General features: G+C 39.8%; 1 protein-coding gene across 1 annotated transcript in view; it reads left to right on the top strand.

Annotated features, from left to right (window-relative positions):
• LOC135709864 (uncharacterized) overlaps nt 1-24,406 on the top strand; it is a 949,216-nt gene that overhangs the window by 289,675 nt on the left and 635,135 nt on the right. Inside the window, exon 3 of the mRNA XM_065232287.1 lies at nt 16,262-17,291. Coding sequence (XP_065088359.1) covers nt 16,621-17,291 — 671 coding nt within the window. The 5' untranslated portion in view covers nt 16,262-16,620. The remainder of the gene's footprint in view (nt 1-16,261; nt 17,292-24,406) is intronic.

Below are 24,406 nucleotides of genomic sequence, written 5' to 3'. Positions count from 1 at the left end.
TTTTGGGCAATGAGAAGGCGGATTCACTTGCGAAGGTGGGCGCTATGGAAGGCGACATTTATGATCGACAGATCGCCTATAGTGAATTTTTCTCTATTTATCGTCAGCAGTCGCTCGTTAGCTGGCAACATCAATGGAGTGAAGGGAGCTTGGGACGATGGCTACATTCAATTATCCCTAAGGTGTCGAAGTTTGCATGGTTCAAAGGGTTGGACTTGGGTCGAGACTTCATACGCGTGATGTCTCGTCTCATACCCAATCACTATTGTCTAAACGCTCACTTGTTCCGTGTGGGGTTGGGAGACAGCAATCTCTGTGAATGTGGACAAGGTTACCAGGACGCTGATCACATCCTTTGGTCTTGTGCGGAGTATCGTGGAGTCAGATCACATTTTTATGATTCCCTTCGGGCTCGAGGTAGACAACCTAATGTTCCAGTTCGGGATATTTTGGCTAGACGCGATCTGGAGTTTATGAAACTCATATATGTTTACTTTAAGGATATTAACCTTAGATTGTAAGTTTGATTAACCTTGTGTTTAGTTTGTATTTTGTACGTGTGGGTTTTTTTTTCAATGTTTGTTTTCAAGATGAATAGAAATAATTTCATGCTTTAGGATTAATTAAATAGTTGTATCGTAAACCACATTTCAAACCTCCTTCTTCCCTTTTCCCATCCAAAAAATTGTAAATCTCCACTAACCTCGAGACAACCGCGAGTACTCGGTCCAGTTCCTTTAACTTTAAATTTAAGACAGTAATAATGTATAACGCAAAGGATAACTCGGCTCTGTAAAGTTTATTCGATTGAGCCTGTACAAATAAAGTAATTATAAAAAAAAAGAATTCCTGAAGGGTAAAATTCTGAAAATATTGGCTCGATACAATATTAAGCTTGAGCAAACATTTTCAATAACCGTGGATAACGGTGCGAATATGCTCGCATGCATACGACGACTCAAGGATGAATTGGAATCATCCATCGTGTCCATGCTGCCAGAGGAAACGGAAGAGAGCAAGCCAAGCCAATCAGACTAAGGCCTTGTTGTCCTCTGCTGTCCGAAGAAGTCAAGAGCAAATTTTCATTACGTCGAATGTAACAAAGGTAAACAAAGTCGAGCTATCAGTGTCAATCGATTCTCCTGCTATTACACTATATACTGTCCGAATATAGGATCAAATCCCATTTTTAAATTTATTTACCAGTCAAATTGCTTTTTGACGTAATCACCTTCCGATCAAAATAGTTTTCGATGTTACTTAAGTCACCCAATTTCTATGGAGATGCCGTTTGACTTAAGTAACAGTGCTGAGAAACCCGTGAAAAGTGTACGTTCGTCGTTTCGCTTTCTCATTATTAAAGTGAATAAATCGAACTGTTTGTTGCTAAGATGATTTCGGTGGTCCTAAAATGATGAATGGGCTGCACGTAAGGAGACGTAAATGATAATTCTCCCGAATATCCTGGTAAATACACTTTGACTTAAGTAACAATAGGGGCCACCAAACGACGTATAATAACTTTTGACTCAAAAACCAGTATTTTTTAGCATGAAAGCTAGCGATTTGCATTTGTATGATTAAAACCCTGCTAAATATGTTAAACATTGCTATCACTATGAGATTATATGTGTTTACTTGGAAATAGGAATAACTTTTCGGTCATCAAAACAAAACTTTATTTTTCTCGGATTGGTGCGAATGTTACTTACGACATAATGAAAATTTGCTCTTGAAGTCGTCTCCACTCTACTCGATCCATGGCCACACTTCGCCAACCTCGTAGTCTGCGAAGGGTCCGCAAGTCGCCTTCTACTTGGTCGATCCACCTTGCCCACTGCGCGCCTTTTTTTCTTGTTCCTGTTGGGTCGCTTTCTAGAACCATTTTCACTGGGTCGTCGTGCGGCATTCTTACGACGTGCCCAGCCCACCGTAGTCGCCCAATTTTTTGCAATGTGCAATGTTTTCCCAGCAGCTGGTGCAATTCGTGGTTCATTCGCCTTCTCCACGATCCGTCATCCATCTGCACTCCACAGTAGATGGTACGCAACACCTTCCGTTCGGAAACACCAAGGGCGCGTTGGTCCTCCACGAGCATAGTCCAGGTCTCGTGGCCGTAGAGCACCACCGGTCTAATCAGCGTCTTGTAGACAGTCAACTTCGTGCGGCAGCGAATTTTATTCGACCGGAGCGTCCTCCGGAGTCCAAAGTAGGCACGATTCCCTGCCATAATGCGTCTTTGAATTTCTCTGCTGGTATCGTTTCCAGCGGTCACCAGTGAGCCCAAATACACGAACTCATCGACCACCTCGATTTCGTCACCGTCAATCTGAACTCGGGGTGGGAGGCTAACATTGTGTTCCCTAGAACCTCTTCCTTTTATGTATTTCGTCTTTGATGCGTTGATAGCAAGTCCAATCCGTCTAGCTTCAGCCTTCAGTCTGATGTACGTTTCCGCCAACGTCTCAAAGTTCCGTGCCATGATGTCAATGTCATCGGCGAAGCCAAGACGCTGGATGGACTTCCTGAAGTTCGTGCCACTCGTGTCTATCCCAGCTCTTCTGATCACACCTTCTAAAGCGATGTTGAATAGCAGACACGAAAGTCCATCACCTTGCCGTAAACCCCTTCGAGATTCAAAGGGACTCGAGAGTGTCCCCGATACTCGAACAACGCACATCACTCGATCCATCGTCGCCTTGACCAATCGCGTCAGTTTATCCGGAAATCCGTATTCGTGCATAATCTGCCATAGCTGATCTCGATCGATTGTGTCGTATGCGGATTTGAAATCGATGAACAAATGATGTGTGGGCACGTTGTATTCGCGGCATTTCTGCAGAACCTGCCGAATCGCGAAAATTTGGTCCGTGGTAGCGCGGGCACCTATGAATCCCGCCTGGTATTGCCCCACGAACTCTCTTGCAAATGGTGACAGGCGGCGGCATAGAATTTGGGAGAGTACCTTGTAGGCGGCGCTCAGCAGTGTGATCGTGCGGTAGTTGCAACAATCCAACTTGTCGCCCTTTTTGTAGATTGGGCATACGACACCTTCCACCATCCATCCACATCTCCTCCTCCTAAATCCTGGCAATTACCCAGTGCAGCGCTCTAGCCAGTGCTTCACCACCGTATTTTAATAGCTCACTTGGTAGTTGATCTACACCAGTTGCTTTGTTGTTCTTCAGCCGACCGATCTCCTCCTCAACTTCTTGAAGATCAGGGACCGGTAGCCTGTCGTCTTCTGCGCGTGCTCCAAGGTATGTTGCCGTGCCACCTTCGTTTTCTGCTGCTTCACCGTTGAGGTGCTCGTCATAGTACTGCTTCCACCTCTCAATCACCTCACACTCGTTCGTGAGAAGGTTACCGTCCAAGTCCTTGCACATATCGGCTTGCGGCACGTAGCCTTTGCGCGAACTATTTAGCTTCTCGTAGAACTTCCGTGTGTCGTTTACGCGGTACAGATTTTCCATCGCCTCGCGATCTCGGTCTTCCTGCTGACGCTTCTTCCTTTGGAAAACCGAGTTTTGTCTGTTCCGCGCTTGTCTGTATCGCTCCACATTCACTCTTGTGCGGTGTTGCAGCATTTTCGTCCGTGCTGCATTCTTCTCCTCAACTAACAGTTTGCATTCGCCGTCAAACCAGTCATTTCTTCGGTCTGGGATTGCAGTACCTAGTGCCGCTGCAGCAGTACTACCTATGGCGGAACGGATTTCCCTCCAGCCTTCTTCAAGAGAAGCTGCGCCAAGCTGCTCTTCCGTGGGTAGTGCAACTTCCAGCTGCTGCGCGTAGTCCTGGGCAACTCCGGCGTCCCGTAGTTGCTCAATGTTGGGTCGCGGCGTTCGACTTCGACGGGTGTTATGAACCGTCGAGAGTTTTGAGCGCATGCATACTGCAACTAGGTAGTGGTCCGAATCTATGTTCGCACTGCGGTACGTACGGACGTTGATAATGTCGGAGAAAAAATTCCCGTCGATTAGAACGTGATCGATTTGGTTTTCTGTGTGTTGGTCAGGTGATCTCCAGGTGGCTTTGTGGATATCCTTGCGGGGGAAAAAGGTACTTCGAACTACCATTCCTCGAGAGACTGCAAAGTTCACGCATCGTTGGCCGTTGTCGTTCGATACGGCATGCAGGCTGTTTGGCGGAAGAGAATACACTTCAAATCGCTGATGAAATTGTTGAAAAGCTAACCAATGAATTTCACGACCAAGCCCGTGACAATCTGAACATGTTCACACCTTGCAACTTGCCATTCTAAACATGGTTGACAAGAGCAATGCAATGGTTAAGCATGTGACCGAGATCGCCAAGCGCTGCAAGAAATAAAATATAAAACCAGTTTTGACTACCATCAGGCTAAATACCCCCAGTGTGGTGCTAAACTAGGTGGGGTTGTAGTTGAAGATGCTAATTTCAAATAACAGACTGTAGTGGTAATTTGTATACGATAGATGGAGTAGATGAAAGCATAGAGTTGATAGTTCCGTTAGAGTACGGCAGTGTGAAGATTGTATATAGATATTAGAGAAGCGAGCTAGGACAACTTTTAAGGAAGGTACAAATCGGTTTTTTCATCTCTATTTACCAAACTCCCCCTTTGGAGAGGGATGGTGAGGGGTGTTCCCCCCCGCCACCACTGGCAAAAAGAGATGAAAACCGACCCGCTCAAGTACCAACTGTGTGTTTGAAACAGTTCTACCGATTTTTTACCGCACTTCAGTTGTTATTTGAAGGAAGGCATCCAGCCGTAGGTTTGGAAATTGCAACTATTGTTTACCCCTACCACGATATGTGCTCCTGTCATCGTCGACTTGACGATCTCGAGGGGACACGGGTGGGGTAGGTGCTGCTACTGTACCTTTCGACCATTGACAGTAATTGATGGTATGCTCCCATCCAGAGTTATGTACTTTGACTATATGTTTTTAGTATTACTTCTACGTGAAGTCAACGATTTACATAGTTGAAGATGCTAATTTCAAATAACAGACTGTAGTGGTAGGTGGGGTTGTATTTACAAAATGCTCGAGTCATTCCTTGAGCAGAAACCGTTATTCACGCTGCTGGGTCAATTGTTTCCTGATCTAGGTATGGCTAAGTTAGAACATTTTTTAAAATAATATATATCTTTCATCAAGTTGGGAGTTCATTCAACAATACGTTGAAGCTTTCAAGCCATGCTTTCTTTGCACTAAAAAATTGCAAGAAGCACACTTGTCCCTGGGCGATTTTTTTTACATGGAGTGGTTGATGACCGTTTGCGCAATGAGGAAACTCGAAAACAACCCGCTCGCACGAGATCTCACGGAAGCTTGACCCTCGGTTCAATTACCCAAATTCAAAGGTATTCACGATTGAAGAAAAGGAGTAAATTCAGGTATGAAGCATTCACTAAACAGGCAGGATATATTTGCGTATTATGGAAAATAAAATAAAACGGTTACTATTTTTCTTATCACAGCGATTCATTATCCACACGTGGTATAGAATCAATGAACTGAATCCTCAACATGCTGATCAACCAACATGTTCTACCAGCACTATCACGGATAGCAGCGAGAAGGATGATTTTATAACAGAAATGTTTGGTGGCTCACTCATTGGATCCAATACTTCAAGTGTAACATTTCAGCAACAGCTAAAAGCGCTCGAGGCTGAGCAATGGCAGAGCACCAGCTATAGTGTTAGGGAGCATTGGATGAAGCGTAAAGCAAACCCCACACGCATCAATATATTGACGCGAAGGGGAATTATTGACAATAATATTGATGATGTGAATTCAGAAATATTGTCAATCTCGATGTATTGACGTCAATATAAAATGTATTGACAATACGATTATTGTCAATAAAAGCAATCGTGTAGGGTCCACTTAAGACTAGCCACCCAGAATTGTCAGCAGTGGCATCAGTGGTATTAGCAGTACCTGCTACCCAGTCTATGGTTGAAAGAGGATTCAGTGCTCTAGGATTGGTTATGTTGCCTCATCGTTCAACACTGGGTCAAGATACTCTGGAAAATATTTTGCTTATTAAGCTGAACAAGGAAGTGTACGAACAAATCTCTGGCACCTTATACAACTGGAAGGAACAGCTGGCTGAAAACTAAATTGTTGTATTAATTTGAATACAAATTTATCATACACGATCAGTTAAATGTCATCAATACAAAAAAAGTTCCTAATACATCACTTTTATCGCTCACATACACACAACCACAAACTGCTAACAACCACAGGAAGAGGAGAACAATTTGAATAAAATGTGAATAGATTCAGAATCCACTCAATATGTATTATTATTTTAAGGAAACATTCGAAAAATTCATCGGCTGTAATACAACTGTTGCATGTACTATCGAACTACCATCACATGGGACAGTTATGCGTTCACCAACAAGAACTTCTATTCCACATGCACTTCTTTTCGTCCCTACTATAACTACGGCTACGGAAGCGCACTACTTCGGTATATGACCCATTTCCGTCGTCCACTGCCATTTCTCGGCTGTCCTTAAACCAGTTGCACCAATTGCTTGTTGTGACAGCTCTTTCTACGGAAAATCAGCTCAATCAGCCACTGGTGCAAAATTCCTCCGCTATAATAAAAGGTATTTCCGTGATTAAGCTCCTACCAAAATGCATCCTACGATGAAGATTAATTGAAAGTTGGTTAAGAACAGATTATCACCCTTATTCTTGTTTTCGTTCGAACCGTATTTTCCATACAAAAATTTCAACGCAGTACTTACCGGTTAAGCAACTCTCGTTTGTCTCAATTCCAACGATCCCGGGTACATCGTCTTTTTTTTGTCGATCAGGTGAAAGAGCGTTCCGTGCTCCTCTGAAAATTTCCGGCCAATTCTGCACTGGTCGTCGATCACGAAACGGTTGGCACAGTAGTTTGTAATGTTCGGTTCTGGATGTTTTGATTTTTGACGTTTCTTATTATGTCGCACACTGGAGCAACATTTAATTTAATAATTCAAAAATTAGGAGCATTTTTGGTTTAGTTTTTATAAAGCTTGTTTTTCTTTTTCATGTTGATTATAATTTGATAATCCTTATCTTCTATGCTATTCTAAGAGCGTAACATTAATTTTAACCGGTGCAAATCAATATACCCCACTGTGCGAAGTATTCTGCTCTCGCTGTTTTCTGCTGATGATCAATGCGAGTGAGCATGAACCAAAAAACCTTTATGTTCATTCCGAGTTTTGACAGCTACGCTCATCGTTCATTATCTTCATGACAAGCATACGATAAACACGCTCAAATGAATACGTACAGTTTTTCAAAATAAATGAGCTGCAGTGACTCAAATGATAGTGCTAATCGATATCAAACGATTGAAGAGTGACTTGTTGATAATGATTCATAGTGTTTCTCGAATTCATCGTTTATTTTCGATTGAAAATGAAAATTTACCGCACTGAGTGCAGCGTACAAGCGTTCCATAATGCATATTTTTGTATAAAACCTTCACGAGACGATTTTCTAGACGCAATGCTTGAGGATACAAACTTTGTTCGACAATTAAGAGCATGAACACAATTGATCGCCCGCGGATACAACTCTGTTATTGCCAGATAAGCTGTAATTACACAGAAAACCAATAGACGTTTCTTGGGACTAGCAATCGTCCTCAATGTGTAAATACTGGTGATCTAAAAATATGCCATATCGGCGCCTTTCACGCCCGAACGCACCCGGTTCCGGCGGCGGCCTCACCAACGACGACAGCAACTGCTCTTGAGAAGAATTTTATATAAATTTCCGATCAACACGTCTTTCCTAAAACTCAAATATTACCTTCTTTTACGTAGCCGTTCCTCGATTTCATTACACTTCATACACAGCAAAAATTAATTTTAATTTCACAACAAAGTGGGAGCACTTCAATCGTGTCGAAAATGTGATGTAATATTACTTACCAAAGAGGACAAAATTATCATTAATACAGTACATGAACTGACATTACGCTGCTTTTACTGCATTTGTTTATTGTTGTGATGAGATTTTCGATATGATTGAAGTGCATCCTCTTGGATGTAATATTAAAATTTATACACTTATATACAGGGTGTTTGGTTCCGGGTTTAACATATGTTCAGGGTAGATAGGGCTCCTAAAGTTATGAAAAAAATTCCCATGAAACATAGGGTCGGAAATGACTGCTAAGTGAGTTATTCAACATTTTATGTTTTTTTGTATTGCCAATTTTGGTTAGCTATATTTTTTTAATCTTAATGTAGTTTTCTGATTTCAACATACCAAATGAAAGATTAAAGTCTTAGCTATCAATGCTCTTTGAAAAGAACTCGATTAAAGTTAATTATCATACATTAAAATTGAAAAGTATGTTGAAAGTACCAAAAAAACTGGTGAAATTTCATACATTTTAGTGTTTTTAAGTTGAAAATTTTCATTCTGTTTATTTAGTTGTTCTACAAAACATTTTCCATGCAGTTCCCTAGATTTGTGCCTTTGGTAGTAACCTTGTAGGCTTTATGCTTTCTTCATAATTATTGATTTAAAACAGCATTAAAAACTTGTGACGTTTTCTTAAAATGCGCTATAGTCACCCTATTCGTTCGTACGTTCGGCTGTTGCAGTGGACACGCACATGAAAATTTGGTAGAATGTTATTGTAAATGTTTAGCTACATTCTTATCTTTTGATTACCGTACATCTCCTGCGCCGAAAGAAAACATTACTGCGGAGATGTTTCGCGGTATCGAATATTGCTCAGTCTCAGCAGAAAACACAACGAGAGACACCGAATCGGCGAATTCTAAAAACGGAAGGGAGAGAAGTAGGTAGTGGTAATAAGTCGATGTCCTTTTTATTTCATAGCACTCGCAGCCCAGCTGCGATGCTGTTTCGATGGAGGAGTGGGGAGCTCCGCTGCTTCTGTATGCACACTTAGATTTTTTTTACAGGAGTTAGTATTTTTACTGCCACTTCGAGTTTTCTAGAGACTTAAGCTGGGTTTAGATAGGGCAAGTCAAATGATCAACTCAGTTGAATTCAATTGGCTTGAAAAGTTGAGCCTGGTTCAACTTTTTTCAATTCAAGTGAGTTGATCAAGTCAGTTGAAAGGCATGGTTTACACGTTCAATTCGCGTTCAAGTCAGTTGAATTCAACTGACTTGATCAATTGACTTGCCCTATCTAAACCCAGCTTTAATCTCGGGCACTATTGCGATTTGAGGCACTAAATTATCATCACAGTTTTGTTATTGTATGTTTTCCAGTAGCAGATAAGGGCCTCCTGGAAAAAGCGAAGTGGAACCAGAGCCCGAGGTTCTGGATCGTATCACCTTAAAACAATTTCTATGTAAAGATCCTTTCAGACCGATCGCGTTTGTCATAGTGGTATTTGGTTTTTTGTTCATGATTCCGTTATAAAAAAATCTGGGACTTTGAACAGTTATCTGAAGTCTATGACTTGGAAAATTGGTTACTACACTGCAATGCTCATTTCTGTTTGCAAACTTTGTAAACATATCAAACAGAAATGAATAAATAGTGTATTACTGAATTATAAGTGGGGATGGGTGGCACTCACTAGCCATCAGTACACACTTAACGAGTTAGTAATTTTTACCGAGTTTTTGAATTGCGGAACTCTTCGGTAAAATTTAAAAAATTCAAATTTGAGAAAATGTGTTACGAAAATTTACAGACTAACTTCTGTTAATGATGAAAAATAAAAATAAATCGATTTTATCCAATCTTTACGAATAACAGTCATTTGAATTTTAACCGAGTCAGTAATCCAAAAATCCAGTGAAAATACTAACTCCTGTAAAAAATCTAAGTGTGCATACAGAAGCAGCGGAGCTCGACACTCCTCCATCGAAACAGCATCGCAGCTGGGCTGCGAGTGCTATGAAATAAAAAGAACATCGACTTATTACCACTACCTACTTCTCTCCCTTCCGCTCTCAGAATTCGCCGATTCGGTGTCTCTCGTTGTGTTTTCTGCTGAGACTGAGCAATATTCGATACCGCAAAACATCTCCGCAGTAATGTTTTCTTTCGGCGCAGGAGATGTGCGGTAATTAAAAGTTAAGAATGCAGCTAAACATTTACAATAACAAATTTTCATGTGCGTAGTCCACTGCAACAGCCGAACGTACGAACGAATAGGGTGACTATAGCGCATTTTAAGAAAACGTCACAAGTTTTTATGGCTGTTTTAAATCAGTAATTACGAAGAAACCATAAAGTCTACAAAGTTACTATCAAAGGCACAAATCTAGGGAACTGCATGGAAAATGTTTTGTAGAACAACTAAATAAACAGAAATGAAAAATTTCAACTTAAAAACACTAAAATGTATGAAACTTCACCAGTTTTTTTTTTGGTACTTTCAACATACTTTTCAATTTTAATGTATGATAATTAACTTTAATCGAGTTCTTTTTCAAAGAGCATTGATAGCTAAGACTTTAATCTTTCATTTGGTATGTTGAAATCAGAAAACTACATTAAGATTAAAAAAAAAATAACCAAAGTTGGCAATACAAAAAAACATAAAATGTTGAATAGCTCACTTAGCAGTCATTTCCGACCCTATGTTTCATGGGGTTTTTTTTCATAATTTTAAGAGCCCTATCTACCCTGAACCAAACACCCTGTATATACACCACTGGCACCCACTGTCCCAATTTCCTTCACAATAAAGAGTTATACTTCTAAATCAACTTTCTTTCATAAAATGATACACAGCAATATCGTTTTATGAAAGAAAGCTGATTTAGAAGTATAACTCTTTATTGTGAAGGAGCTTGGGACAGTGGTGCCAGTGGTGTAGTGGTAAGTGTGATTTCCTCTCACCCCAAAGGGTCTGGATTCAATCCCAGTCGGCACCGCCATGATTTTCTGAGGCATAAAATCTCTGATCACGGGAAGTAAGACCATTGGTCCCTGATATATGACTTGATGGGTCGATAGGTAGGGTTCAGATGTGAGAGCTGTACGGAAAACAAAATCGATGGAAAATAAATCAAGGAAAAAAAGAATATATGAACCCATGATATTCTGCTCAGCATGCAAAATCGGTCGCAACAAGGCCGCCATGCTCCTAATTTCACAAAACAATTACGACCAAATTCGATACAAAAAAAATACATTGGAACTCAAGGCCTAGTTTCAGGAATTCACAATTTTTCCGATGATTCCGGATAACTGGAGGACGTTTTCTGGCCACCCGGTAGCAGAACCGATATCGATATGGTCTACTTTCAGGAATTGACTATTTTCCCGGTAAATCTTAATTTCACGAGTTTTCCCATTCTGACTGGTCAACCACAGCACAGTGGGGAATCTCCATACAAGAAGGTAGACACAAATAATTTCGTGCTTTTTATGCGTTTTTGTATTGATTTATGATAGTATGGGTATGAATTGTTAGCTTCAAGATATTTTTGTACATGACTTCTTATTATATTTTATTATATTTTGAATCAATGTGGTTTGACTCGTAAATTTTCGACGTATGTGACATGCCATCAGGTCCCTACTAATGATGTTCAACGCAAGATGCATCTTAGGGGCCATGCAGAAACCACGTAGTCAATTTAGGAGGGGACGAAAGACCACGATCCATACAAATTTTCAGAAATTTGTATGGACGTTGGACCACGTTGTGGGGAGAGGTTCAAAATCATTACATATTTTGTTATTTGTTATATGTTATATGTAAATCACAGAATGGTATTCGGTGCCCTCTTCACTATTCTGGAGCAAAAAGGTGATGGAACTTTACAAGTCAAGATCAAGGCCTTAAGCAATCACCCCTTTTCTGTACATCGGGTTGACCTTATGTCATTTGCGAGGCAATGAAAGTCACGCCTTGTGAGAAGACTCTACATTTAATTTGCATGGAGAGTCACCTCATAAAGTGACTTTTATTGTCTGGTAAGTGAAAGAGTGCCGACGCGATACGTTGAATTGGGGTAAATATCTATCCCCAATATTTTTTTATTGATTAAAGTCATTGTTTTAATGTTAATCAATCATAATCGAATTTTTGATAGTGTTCTGAAATTTTACGGAAGCATTCATCTCTTTTGCAAAGCTTTTTTTATATTAGTAAAGTGTTTGGGTAACTGTGCCATAAAATAAAGTTTTAAATTAATGTTAGCTGTTATATTTATTCACGCATTTTCTACATTTGCATCTTCAACAATTTCATCGTCAATTTCATCAACGTCACTCAATAATTATTTTAAGTTGTTTCTATTGAAATATTATTATTCTTAAATACAAGAAATGTCTGTACAACTGCGGGATATTTATGAATTGATTTTTTATGTAATCGATTACTTAAACTTAACTTTAACTTAAAGCGAACTTCTGAAAGGATCAGAGGCATTCATGGCTCTTATGAAAACATCATGTAAATTTTTCACTCTTGATCTTTTCTTAGCATGATGGGTTCGAATTTTTTTGTGCTGGCATTTGGTTGCTTCTTCGGCTAGTATTCCAAGTGGTGCTGGAGAATAGATCACTATATCTCCTGCATGAGCGAGAACTTTATGCACTGTAGCTGGAATTTTATACCAACTAGGGGAATTTACGTATTCTCGGCAACCTAAGCAGCGACCTTCTTTCTATAGCCTTTTTCTCTAAGGAACGCACACATATGCAGTATTGGTTTGTTTACAATCTTTTGCTGCCAGCTGCTCTAACAATTTCAGTCGAAAGAATTGTCAAAAACTGTTTTGAAACGCTTTTACAAAGCTCCAATCTTCTCTAGTGAGAGCGAGTATTGTCGGCAACCAGTTTTTCTTCGGCAACCGTTCCATTTGAACTGCATGTAAATCTGCTGTTCTATTATCGGCAGCTCGAAATCAGCTACAATTTGTAGTGCGTGTGTTTCATTTCAAGAAAGCCCTGCAAGATTGCTTTTTCTCAGTGGTAAAAATATAGTCAAATTGAAGCTGAAAGCATAAAGAGTCGTTTGCATGCATTCAGCGAAGTGTTTTCGTAAGAAAATCCAGTGAAAAGAGTGTTTCAATTTGTGTTGCTGAAAATAGTCTGTCATGCCGAAGCCGTCATTTCCCCTAAATAATTGTAGACATGCTTGGCATACACAGTTTTGGTCACGAACTGCTCATTTGCTAATAACTTTGCACACAGTTGACAAAACATTATTCTGTTTAAAACAGTAGATAGAATAAAGTTTAAGCTTGTAATAGGTACGTAAGAAAAAGTAGATTTTAATTCTAGCAATAAACTATATTTGATTTTGCGTGGCAAAAATGAAGTGAGAAATCTTCGCCACACATCTCGAACTTTAAGTGTAAAAATTCATTGATGTTGATTCAAATGATAAGGTTTACCTACTCTTTGCATGTCTACAGTAAACTATGATCCTAATCTATTGATTACTTTAAAGAAAACTAAATTTCAACAACTGAGTGAAAAGTTAAAAACAAATGAGCAATTGGTGTGTACAACTGTGCATGCCAAGCATGATTGCAGATATAGACGATACGTTTCTTTGCAATATGTGTCTAGTATTTCGGGGTTGATCGGTTTTTGGCAGTTTATTGCAATCAAAATGTTTCGAAATCTGTCTATAAGTTCCACGTTGATATCCAAAGCGCTACTCAGCAATTGAGGCTTTGAGAATGCTCGTCGGCAAACGTTTCCAGTTGTGCTGGTTCCTGCTACACCCACTCTTGGTTGATCCACCCTGACACCAAATGCTTCATACAGTCTATTCTGAATGTTGTTTTTACTTTTTTTGTACTCTCCTTTCAAAGCTTTTGTTATTTGCCATTTTTTGAAGTCCACTCTGTATGATATGTGTACTACACATTCGTCTCGCGGCACAAAGCCTTTGCGGGATCCATTGAGTTTCTTGTAAAACTTGCGGATCTGTTGTGAACGATACAGCAGTTCCATTTCTTCGCACTCTGCCTCTTCTATGCAACGCTTCTCATCCCGTAGAAGATGAGTTTGCTATCTTCACTAATGTTTACAGCGCTCCACATTTTGACGGGTACCTTGCTGCAACATCATCACCCGCACTGCATTCTTTGCATCTAAAATCGTCTGACACTCCTCCTCAAACTAACCGTTTCGTCGATTTCCGTTCCTTCTGCTGCGCTGTTTTAATGGCTGCTTTGACACTATCCCAGCAGTCCTCAAGAGGGACTTCGGTCAGCTCTCCCTCATCCGGCAGCGCTCCTTCAAGGTTTTGCGCGTAGTCAGTTGCGACTTAGGAACAGTGTTCACTCGGCTGTTGACAGAAGCAGATCACTCTCGATGTGGGTCACGCGATCGTCTGTTTACTCGGCAGCAACCATTATGTGGTCTTCCTCATTGTTCTTCATCAGCAGTTTTTTCGGTCGAGGCGTCGTCGGCTTTGTAAATCAACCGTTATGTGATGAGTGTGCGAGTGATGACCGCGTTTTGCGTCCATTGCTGCAATGCAAGTGCTTATTCCCTCGTTGGCGATACTGTCATACAATGAAACTACTGGAAGCCCGTTCTAATGGAGGAGGCTTATTGGATAGTTGAAGATAAAGTGTTTATTGTAATGTACCTTTTGACTATAGTTTTACGATGTTTTGTATAGTGAAAAGATTGCGGTTATTTCCCAAGAAATTTAGAGACTTACAGTTTCATGTTCAGAGTTTCCAATTGCTAGTCCGTATTCGTTGCCTGGGTCTATGCCGATTGTTTCCTGTACTATTTGAGTTTTACGGTTGGCTTGTAGGGTCTCGCCGGAGGACCATCATGTACAGCTCTGTTTAGAGTCCCAAGCTGGTACTAGGACGGTGATGAGGCACTCCTAACATGGAGAACAGACGCCGGTTTGAGCCTCACCTCTATGGTGAACAGACGCTCGAAGACTGCACTCTCCGGAGAGAGGAGTCACCCCTTCCCTTTCAGCATACGACCAAGGTCCCACCGGGATTGGTTATCCGATCTTTCCTATGGTTACTCGTAGAAGTTACTAGACAATTCAAGACCAACAATTGAAATGACCTCAACTCCATTTTATAAACAAACCTTGTAAGGCCATTTTCTCGTGAACCGAAACCTACATTCGCAAACCTAAACCATAATCGGGTAGAGGAGAATTTCCCCTACCTGTTCATTATGTTGGTTTCCCTTGGTGAACTTCAGTTTACGAGAAAATGGCCTTACAAGGTTTGTTTACAAAATGGATAGTTGAAGATGCTAATTTCAAATAACAGACTGTAGTGGTAATTTTTATACGATAGATGGAGTAGATGAAAGCATAGAGTTGATAGTTCCGTTAGAGTACGGCAGTGTGAAGATTGTATATAGATATTAGAATAGCGAACTAGGACAACTTTTAAGGAAGGTACAAATCGGTTTTTTCATCTCTCTTTACCAAACTCCCCCTTTGGAGAGGGATGGTGAGGGGTGTCCCCCCCCCGCCACCACTGGCAAAAAGAGATGAAAACCGACCCGTTCAAGTACCAACTGTGTGTTTGAAACAGTTCTACCGATTTTTACCGCACTTCAATTGTTATTTGAAGGAAGGCATCCAGTCGTAGGTTTGGAAATTGCAACTATTGTTTACCCCTACCACGATATGTGCTCCTGTCATCGTCGACTTGACGATCTCGAGGGGACACGGGTGGGGTAGGTGTTGCTACTGTACCTTTCGACCATTGACAGTAATTGATGGTATGCTCCCATCCAATAGTCAAAGTACAAAATGGAGTTGAGGCCATTTCTGCAGATACGCGGGGTATCAATGGTTCGCATTGTTCAGCCATCGTTTCGTTCCGGTGGATTTCGTCCGGCAAAAGGATTCTGGACATGACATTTTTGACCGTTCAAAACAGAGTACGCGGTTACTTGCATCAAACTAAAATTTAGTCGAATGTATCGATTATTCGGTTTTTCATAAGTAATGTATTTCTGTTATCATGTCATATAGTATTTCAATCTTGAAACAAACTGCGAGGCAGTATTTATTTCTTATTCTGAGAATCATTACCAAACATGATATAAGTCATTAACTGCGTATCACTGGGCTTATGGTAATTACAACGGAAATGAAAAACTAACAAAAGTGATCTTTCACCGTTCGATTTAATTTCTATTCGGGATAGAAACAAATAATCTCACCCATCACACCACATAATTAACAACTACGATAAGTTTTCATTTGTATGACACACTTTTTCATCAATCAATCGATCCTTGAAAATTGAACATTAAATTATCACTTTTCTCTTTTTCCGCTTATTTTTTCAGTGACTAAAGCGGACCGCACATGATTGATTACGCCAACACCACCAAATTATTCATAAACAGTGAAATTAATTGCATCCCCACAGCAAATCAACAAACAACCGCTGCTCCACACGAAGGCCATCCATAAATAATAAAAAAAAAGAAAACTTTCATTGCATCGCGGGTGGAACCTAGCCGAACAGGTCCCAAAAATAATTAAATCGATACATATCGGCGGGCATAGGCAATCCAAGTTCAATGCAACCAAATGCACCGGTGGACCACCAAGTGATGCTTCTGCTGCCAATGTTCGTCGCTAACGATGACAATATTGACCCATCATTAATATTCTGCCCGAATGTTGCCCGGTAGGTGAGATTATGTTGAACTGGAATCGACCACCGGCCACATCCGGGAAGCTGTCGATGACAAGTGGTGGTGCTCCGGCCGAACTGAGCCCGGTTGCCTTGCTACTGTTGCTTTTGTTGATCCTAACGAGCTGCTCTGGTGGCAGCGGTGGTGGTGATGCTGATTCCGATGGATTCGGTATAGAAGATCGGCCGTCACTGTCCGCTTCGTCGCACCTATGCGGAGGAACTCTGACGGCCACCCATGGCATCATACAGACACCCAACTTTCCGGAACGGTTTCCGATTCCCATTAGCTGCACCTGGATAATTGATGCTTCCACCATGGCGGTCGGAAGCAACGTATCAATTGTGGTGTACCTGACGCAGCAGTACGTTCTGAGTGGACTTCGATTTACGGAGTTTATGTACTACAGTGCCGATTTCAAAGTGCCCAGTATGAATGTGTTTGAACTTTCCGAAGACGATGTGACAAATGTGCCGTGGATCAAGTTCAACAGTCCGTATCTGGAAATTAAGTTCACCATGGATGACCTGTACGGGACGCATCTACGGGCGCTGGATCGGCTGTTGGATGTGTACGGGTTCAACATTACGTACGAGGTGGATGCCGTCAAGCAGTATCAGTGCAATGCGCTGCAGTGCCGGTTCCTGGGGAATTGCTACGCCAAACATGATTACTCGTAAGTACAGAGTGCATTGTTTGATTTATAATTTGGTGATTCTATTATAGGATGGCAAGTAGATATGTCTTTTATAGTTTACATTGCTGAACACATCTAAGCTTTTCAGCTTTGATGTTGAGCTGGTGATAGACGTAACGACAAAATAAATCAGTAGATAAAATCACTATCACATCAGATTTTGGACACACGGATGGTAAAGTTCAAATCAAAATTATAGAATTAAATAAAGATCAGGGTTCAGGCTAAGAGAATTAAAAATTAAATATGGATTGTAAATTAAGTTGCGTGTGTACTGGTTTTGCTTTCTCAAAATTAATTTCTCCAAATTAGCTCGTATATTGGTTGCTTTTTTCAATCACTTCTATAAATTAAAGCTAGAGATTGTGTCTAACACACGACGACGAGACGTTGACAACGAGATTACTCCAACAATACAGAGAACATAGTAAATTGTAAACTTTTTTGTTTGCATGAGTTGCCCAGAAATCCCTTAAATGGTACAATAAGTACATCTTGATACAAAATTGTTTCAAGTTTGTTGCTTGACCTACTTTAGGTCTCAATAATGATACTCAACTGTTTCAATGTACTGCTTGGATGACCTTCAATCATGCTTCAAATTAAGTTATATGCTACGTAATATTGTATGAAACACTTAAGCAACAAATCTTACTTGTGTTTGTTGTATAAGAGTTCCATAAAACAATATGCGTCTTGAATCTTTGGTGCAACGGAGTGTGATTTATACGTTTTTTTTTATTTATTGAGCATCTGTTTCGAGAATTTTTTTTGTTCCTACATTTCTTTGATAAGGCTCATTCAAATTGACTTTACAGTGCCGACGATTCATGTTAACTGTACAAAACTTCGTAGAACTATACAGTTAAAATTATTTTGTAATTTTACACGAATTTCCATGCACATACAAAGAGAATGCGTATTGTATGTATGTATGTAAGGTAGCCACCATCCCTTCGAAGATCTTGTCTTGTATGCAGCTCCACTTAATAGCAAGATCAATTTGAGCTACCGATCTGAATTCACAATATCGCTGTATGAAGGGCCAAAAACGGTGGGGTGGACCCGTAAGCAGAGACACTTACGCGAAATCCACGGGAATTTAAGAATCTCCTTCCAACGATACGATCCAACAAATCGAATAACGCAATTCGCAATACTTATTAAGCTTCCTACAGGATGGTTTGTTAAGAAGGGCGCGTCAATCTCACTGAAACTGTTGGAGTAGAATTCACACCATCACAATCGAATCGGTAGGATAAAGAAAATGATAGTGTTTATTCCCTCCTAGACTCCGGTTGTCATACCACTCCAATCGTCCAGTTTCAGGTCAAATGATACCCTGATGCTCCCTCCCAACCCAGTATTTATTTATATATATAGTAAACATATGTAATGGAGAAATGAAATATATCAGAACATTAAAATACGTAATAATGAAAATACATTTATATGGATAAAAAAACTGGTATTCCGCAATGAAAATAATAATTATTTTACATACAATATGATGCAGCTCTATGTCTCCTCAGCTCCCAATAAGGAAGATGTAACCCTGAAATTTCCAACAAAAGACACAGAAAAGGAGATTTTGTTAGTAGGTTGGGTTCGTTGGATCAGGATTCACCTTGATAAGTGATGCGACCATGGTTTTAAATGAATCAGTGTTATCATGCATTATACTTGGATTTGCCCGAAGCCAAAACCAAATGGTGTATCATTGGGCCTTATTACGGGTGTCACTACACGGTGATAAGAAAGTGATACTCAGAATAAGAGCCGTGATTACCGTACAAATCAAATGGGAAACACTTCACCGTGACGACAAGTGACAACTTTTCACCGTGATGTGACATCCGTAATAAGCCCCCTTATAATATAAATCTGAAGACGTTCCATCATCGAAATGCTGAAAATGAACATAGAGCATGAGCATGAGCAAAATTGATCGTCCGCGACTGCCAACACCAAAGAGCTGAAAACCAATTCAAACAAATCAAATCAACAGACAAAACCAGGGTGAAAGCTGTAAGAGTGAATCATTACAGTATAAATCTAGTGATGTTCCGTCATCAAAGAGCTGGAAGAAAACTCAAATAATTTAAATCAATAGATCCAGTCTGAATGAAGGCTGCAAAAAGAGAATAATTATACAGCAATGACCCCATTTTGTCAGCTAGCAAAGTATGCGTATCGTAAACATTCATCTTGAAGGAGGAAGGTATGAAATTACAATTATGTGGAATTATTGAAAAATAACAGTCTGATGCGCGGAGAGATTGACAGGATCGGGTCATAACTGTAATGTGAATATATGAAGATTTATCATCATCAAACTATTCTTGAATTGACCTGGAAGAATGCTTGTGAATAATTGTTATACAGATAATTTAAATTGATAAACTAAATGGTTCAAACAACAACTCCAGCCTGTAAAAAAGCTGAAAATAGGGAATCTTTACAATGTGGATGCCCGACGGTCTTCTACTCAGTAAGCAAAAGCGGCAGCCACCAGGCTAATCGATCTGCTCAATTTAAATATTGAAACCTTATTTTATGAAGTTCTTAAGAATACCAATTGAAACACAATGTAAACAAATAAAAGTTAAGAGTCTCATCCGAATCAAATGATTCCAAACGATACGCATTCATAGAAATTAAGTTTAAATAGACAAAAGTAGAAAAATGGAACAATCTCACCAAATCAGTCCAACTGAATCCCTTGCAAGCAGCTATGTCACGCTTGGTGTAGTAGCTCCGATCATAGACCCGCCCTACGGGGATCAATTCTCTGGTCGAATGTAGTCGATTGCTCCATGACGCGAACACGAAGCGACCGCTCACAAAATCATACAACGCGTAAACAAACTGAAATCAAAAACTATCACACGCGACGCCACAAATTTCTGTACCGGGAGCACAAGCGAAGAAAAAAAAAAAAAAAACAAACAACGCAGATAGCGACACTTCTTCTGATGCCTGCAAACATGATGCATCACGTTTTCTTTTTCGATTCCAAAACTTCTCGGAAAGCGAGAAAACCACCAATCACACACGTATAACCGTCCGGGAGGCAGAGTGCCAGCGCTAATCTGGCAAAATCAGCGAACGCACGCACAAAACAGAAACAAACTTATACACAACCGTATCCGAACAGGTTCGAAGCTGAACTGATACAAAGAGAATGCGTATTCATGTAAAAATAAATTCGGTTTTGAATTTACACGACTTGAAATTTACATGCATGTCAAATTAAACGTCACTTGAATTTTACAAGGATGGCTTTAGATGGGCTCATCTAATAATTTTGCAGGAAATTTAAAATTACACACATTATCTAAATATGCCAGCAGATCCGAACATGACATCGAAAAAACATATGAATAAATATATTTTTTCTCTGTTCGGGACATAACACCCATGCGGCCAGTAATTTGATCTATTGTAGTATATCCCGTGTCCTTAGTTTAGTGCATGCCGTATTACTCCATCACTATTGATAAATGATGAAGTATTCGGTTTTGATACAGTTGTCATTCTTGCCTTCATCGCAAAGAATCGATTCTAATCGAAAAGTCTCGCTATTTATACCCTTCGGAGTGTTGAAACACCCTCCAAGTCAGTCAAAATTGGATTCCTTAGCTACAAAATGAAGGAAAGACACCGATAATGACCATGCATCAGAACCCTAGTCATTACCACTTCAAACTATGGAACAACGAATAGAAGATTAGATCACATGGATGAAGACAAACTAACTCATTTTTCCTTGTTTCAAGATCATCCTCGGTGGACAAAGCCGAGTCTTGTCACATTCAAGGCATAAAAAGTAAAAAGGACTAAGATGTGTTCCTTTGATCACTGAAAAAAACCTGTTCCCCTAGTTTGAAGTAGTCAAGACTAGGAATCGGTGGTATATCGGTGGTGACCCACTAGACTGATGCAAAAATTGACATTTTCGCTCGACAGTGCTCAATCGGTGCCAAATCGGGTCTAGATTAGCCTCCCAAGGATTGAACTGATTGGGTAAGAAACTGACTGGGCACAAACCATTTGAAGTTTATATGGGAATTACAATGGGTAAGCCAAACTTTTTCTTCGTAGTCTTCTATCCTTCTTCCATATTGCACCGTTAAAAATTTCTATAGCTATTCTTCTGGAAAATTTTCTCAGCTACAACTTTGCGGAGTATTGTTTTTCAGCCAAACATCAAATTAAATAGTTATTAATTGTTTAAGAGATTGATAATATTATGGCATGATCAAGCAACTGTTTTGTGGGCAACACTGTATTCTGCAGTGTCACATAGTAGCCATAATGTGTTTGCCAGTGATGCAACATATCATGACACTCACGTGACACTCGTCTTCGCATCAACCGATAGTTAGTTAGTGATAGTTAGAGCCATGGCAAACAACAATCACCAGCAATGGTCGCTGCTCACAAGCAAAACGTTACACCCGCTGCTGATAATGAAAAGCACAACGAAAACAGTGAAGACTTCTGCAGTACGATCATGAGAAAAAGCGAAACGACAGAAGTAAATGAAAACAATGCCTACGCATTCCAAGTTCGTCTCGGCAGGCGCGAGTGTGTGAGTTACAAACAAAGCAGGCAACATTAAACGGAAGCTGTTGGGCTCACTCACCAACACACTAACATTAGCAAGCAAAGCAGCAACTGCTTCAAAACGAGCACAGATGAGTGTCGTGATTGTCAGGAATGACCAGATCGGTGATGGATCACAACAGAAGACGACATTCACCAGTTGCTTTTTACTTCTTTCGTTAACTTGATGGATGGTCATAGAGAGAGCTTCGACGAGCACATTGATAGGAATGTACAAAGCGTTACTACCATCAGCTGTTTGGCGATCGTGATTGTGATAGGTCGCAACTCTGGTTTTTGTTCTATTCTACGCGCCAGAAACACCAATGTTGCCTGCTGAGCAGTTGATTGAGCATAATCATAAGACATTAGTGGCATAAATCATTAATAACTTTTGATCCTTACATTTAATTTAAAAATGGGACTTCAACAAAGTTGTAGCTGTGAAAATTTACTACAAGTATAGTTATCAATTTCTAGAGCAGAGTAATAGGATGAATTATTAGATAGATATGAACACAAAATTTGGTTTTCCCATAGTAATTTCCATATAAACTTCAAATGGTTTGTGCCAAGTCAGTTTCTTACTAAATGAGTTCAAATTTTGGTAGGCTAATCAGGAACCAACTAGGAACCGTTTGAACACTGTGAAGCGAAAATTTCAAATATTGCATCTGTCTAGTGACCCACGTTACGGAGCAAAATATTACGCTTGCACAATTTGTGTCCTTCATATGTGAAGCAGCTCTCACTCGTGGAGATGTAACTATTTAACGTGGCCGTAGGCTTCACCCAATGCCGTGACGCTTTCCTGTATAGCTGTTTCCGTGACGTGGTTTTTCTACAGAATCTTCAAAAATAGTGTTCCAAAAATGTTGATCATTTGACGAGACTTTTTAGTCGTATTCTGTGTTTTGTGATCCAGATAAAAATTCCGCGTCGGAATTCATTGTTTCTTCATACTTCGCACTGGTCCCCACTTTGAAATCCGCGACCGAATTATCTTTGCACTGCGCACTTGTCTTCACATTCCCATTCCGATAAACATAGATATTGTGGATACGCATTAGACTGATGCAAAATTTGACTTTTTCGCTCCATAGTGCTTAAATGGTTTCAAATCGGGTCGTGATTAGCCTCCAAAAGTTACAACTCATTTGGTTAGAAACAGACTTCGCACAAACCATTTGAAGTTTACATGTAAATTACTATGGGAAATCTCAACTTTTTGTTCATTACCTTCTAGTCTTTTTCCATATTGAGCTGCAAAACAGCTCGATAGCTATTCTTATAGAAAATTTTCTCAGCTACAACTTTGCTGGAGATTGTTTCTATGTAAAACGAGACAGGAAATAGTTATTAATTATTTAAGAGATTGGTAAACTTATGACATGATCAATCAGCTGCTCTGTAGGCAACACTGTATTTTGCAGTGTGACATAGTAGCCATAATGTTTGTGTCCTATTCAACGCCCCAGAAACACCAATGTTGCCTGCTGAGCAGTTGATTGAGCATGATCATAAGACATCAGTGCATTGAACCATCAATAACTTTCGGTCCTTGCATTTAATCAAAAAGTGGTCTTAAACAAAGTTGTAGCTGGGAAAAATTCCTACAAGTACAGTTGAAAACTTTTGAAGCAGACCGATATGGTGAATTATTAGAAAGACATGAACAAAAACCTTGGTTTTACCATAGTAATTCCCATACAAACTTCAAATGGTTTGTGCCATCTCAGTTTCTCACCAAATGGGTTCAAATTTTGAGAGATTAGTCAGGATCTGATTTGGAATCGTTTAAGTATTGTGGAGCGAAAATTTCAAATTTTGCATCACTCTAATACGTATACAATTCACGGTTGTGAAAGGCTTTTTCATATGGCATCCAAATGGACAAAATATGGGTTGCCCTGAATTAAAATGCTTTGATGCATGTTTTGCCACCACTTTTATACTGTGCTCCACAAAATTGCACGAGGAAACGGAACAATGAAAAGAGCGCTGATTTTTAAAATAAAAGTGGCACTGCCGTAGATGTTTTTTGAATGCATCAAAAGATTTGTACAGCACTCCACACTCCGGAAAAACACATTCCATTGAACTTTCATATTTGTGAACAGTTTTCTACTAAGTGACTCGAGCTATATGCGGCGGAGAAAAAACCTGATTGAATAATCGGTTCGTCCACCATATTAGCTTTATCAATGTATGTTGGTTTAAATTAACACGAGCATGTTCTTTGATAAATTTTACATCGAGTGGATTATAATGCACTGCTCGAGAAAATAAATCGAATAATTTTATGAGTTTTATGCTATTTAATGAAAAATTAAATCAAACCGCAGTTAAAAACGATGCAATTTTAACATGGTTTTGCTTAACATGTCATGTAAAATTCCTTATTTTTTGCTGTGTATAGTCAAAAGCTACAACACAATAAACACTTTATCTTCCGCTATCCAAGAAACATCCCCCAGCAGAACGGG

The sequence above is a fragment of the Ochlerotatus camptorhynchus genome, unplaced genomic scaffold (assembly GCF_037179485.1).
Source record: "Ochlerotatus camptorhynchus isolate MF236.1 unplaced genomic scaffold, CSIRO-AGI_Acam_v1.1 ptg000367l, whole genome shotgun sequence".
NCBI lineage: Eukaryota > Metazoa > Arthropoda > Insecta > Diptera > Culicidae > Ochlerotatus > Ochlerotatus camptorhynchus.
The sequence above is the reverse complement of the archived record's forward strand: the minus strand, read 5'-3'. Positions and strand labels throughout refer to the sequence as shown.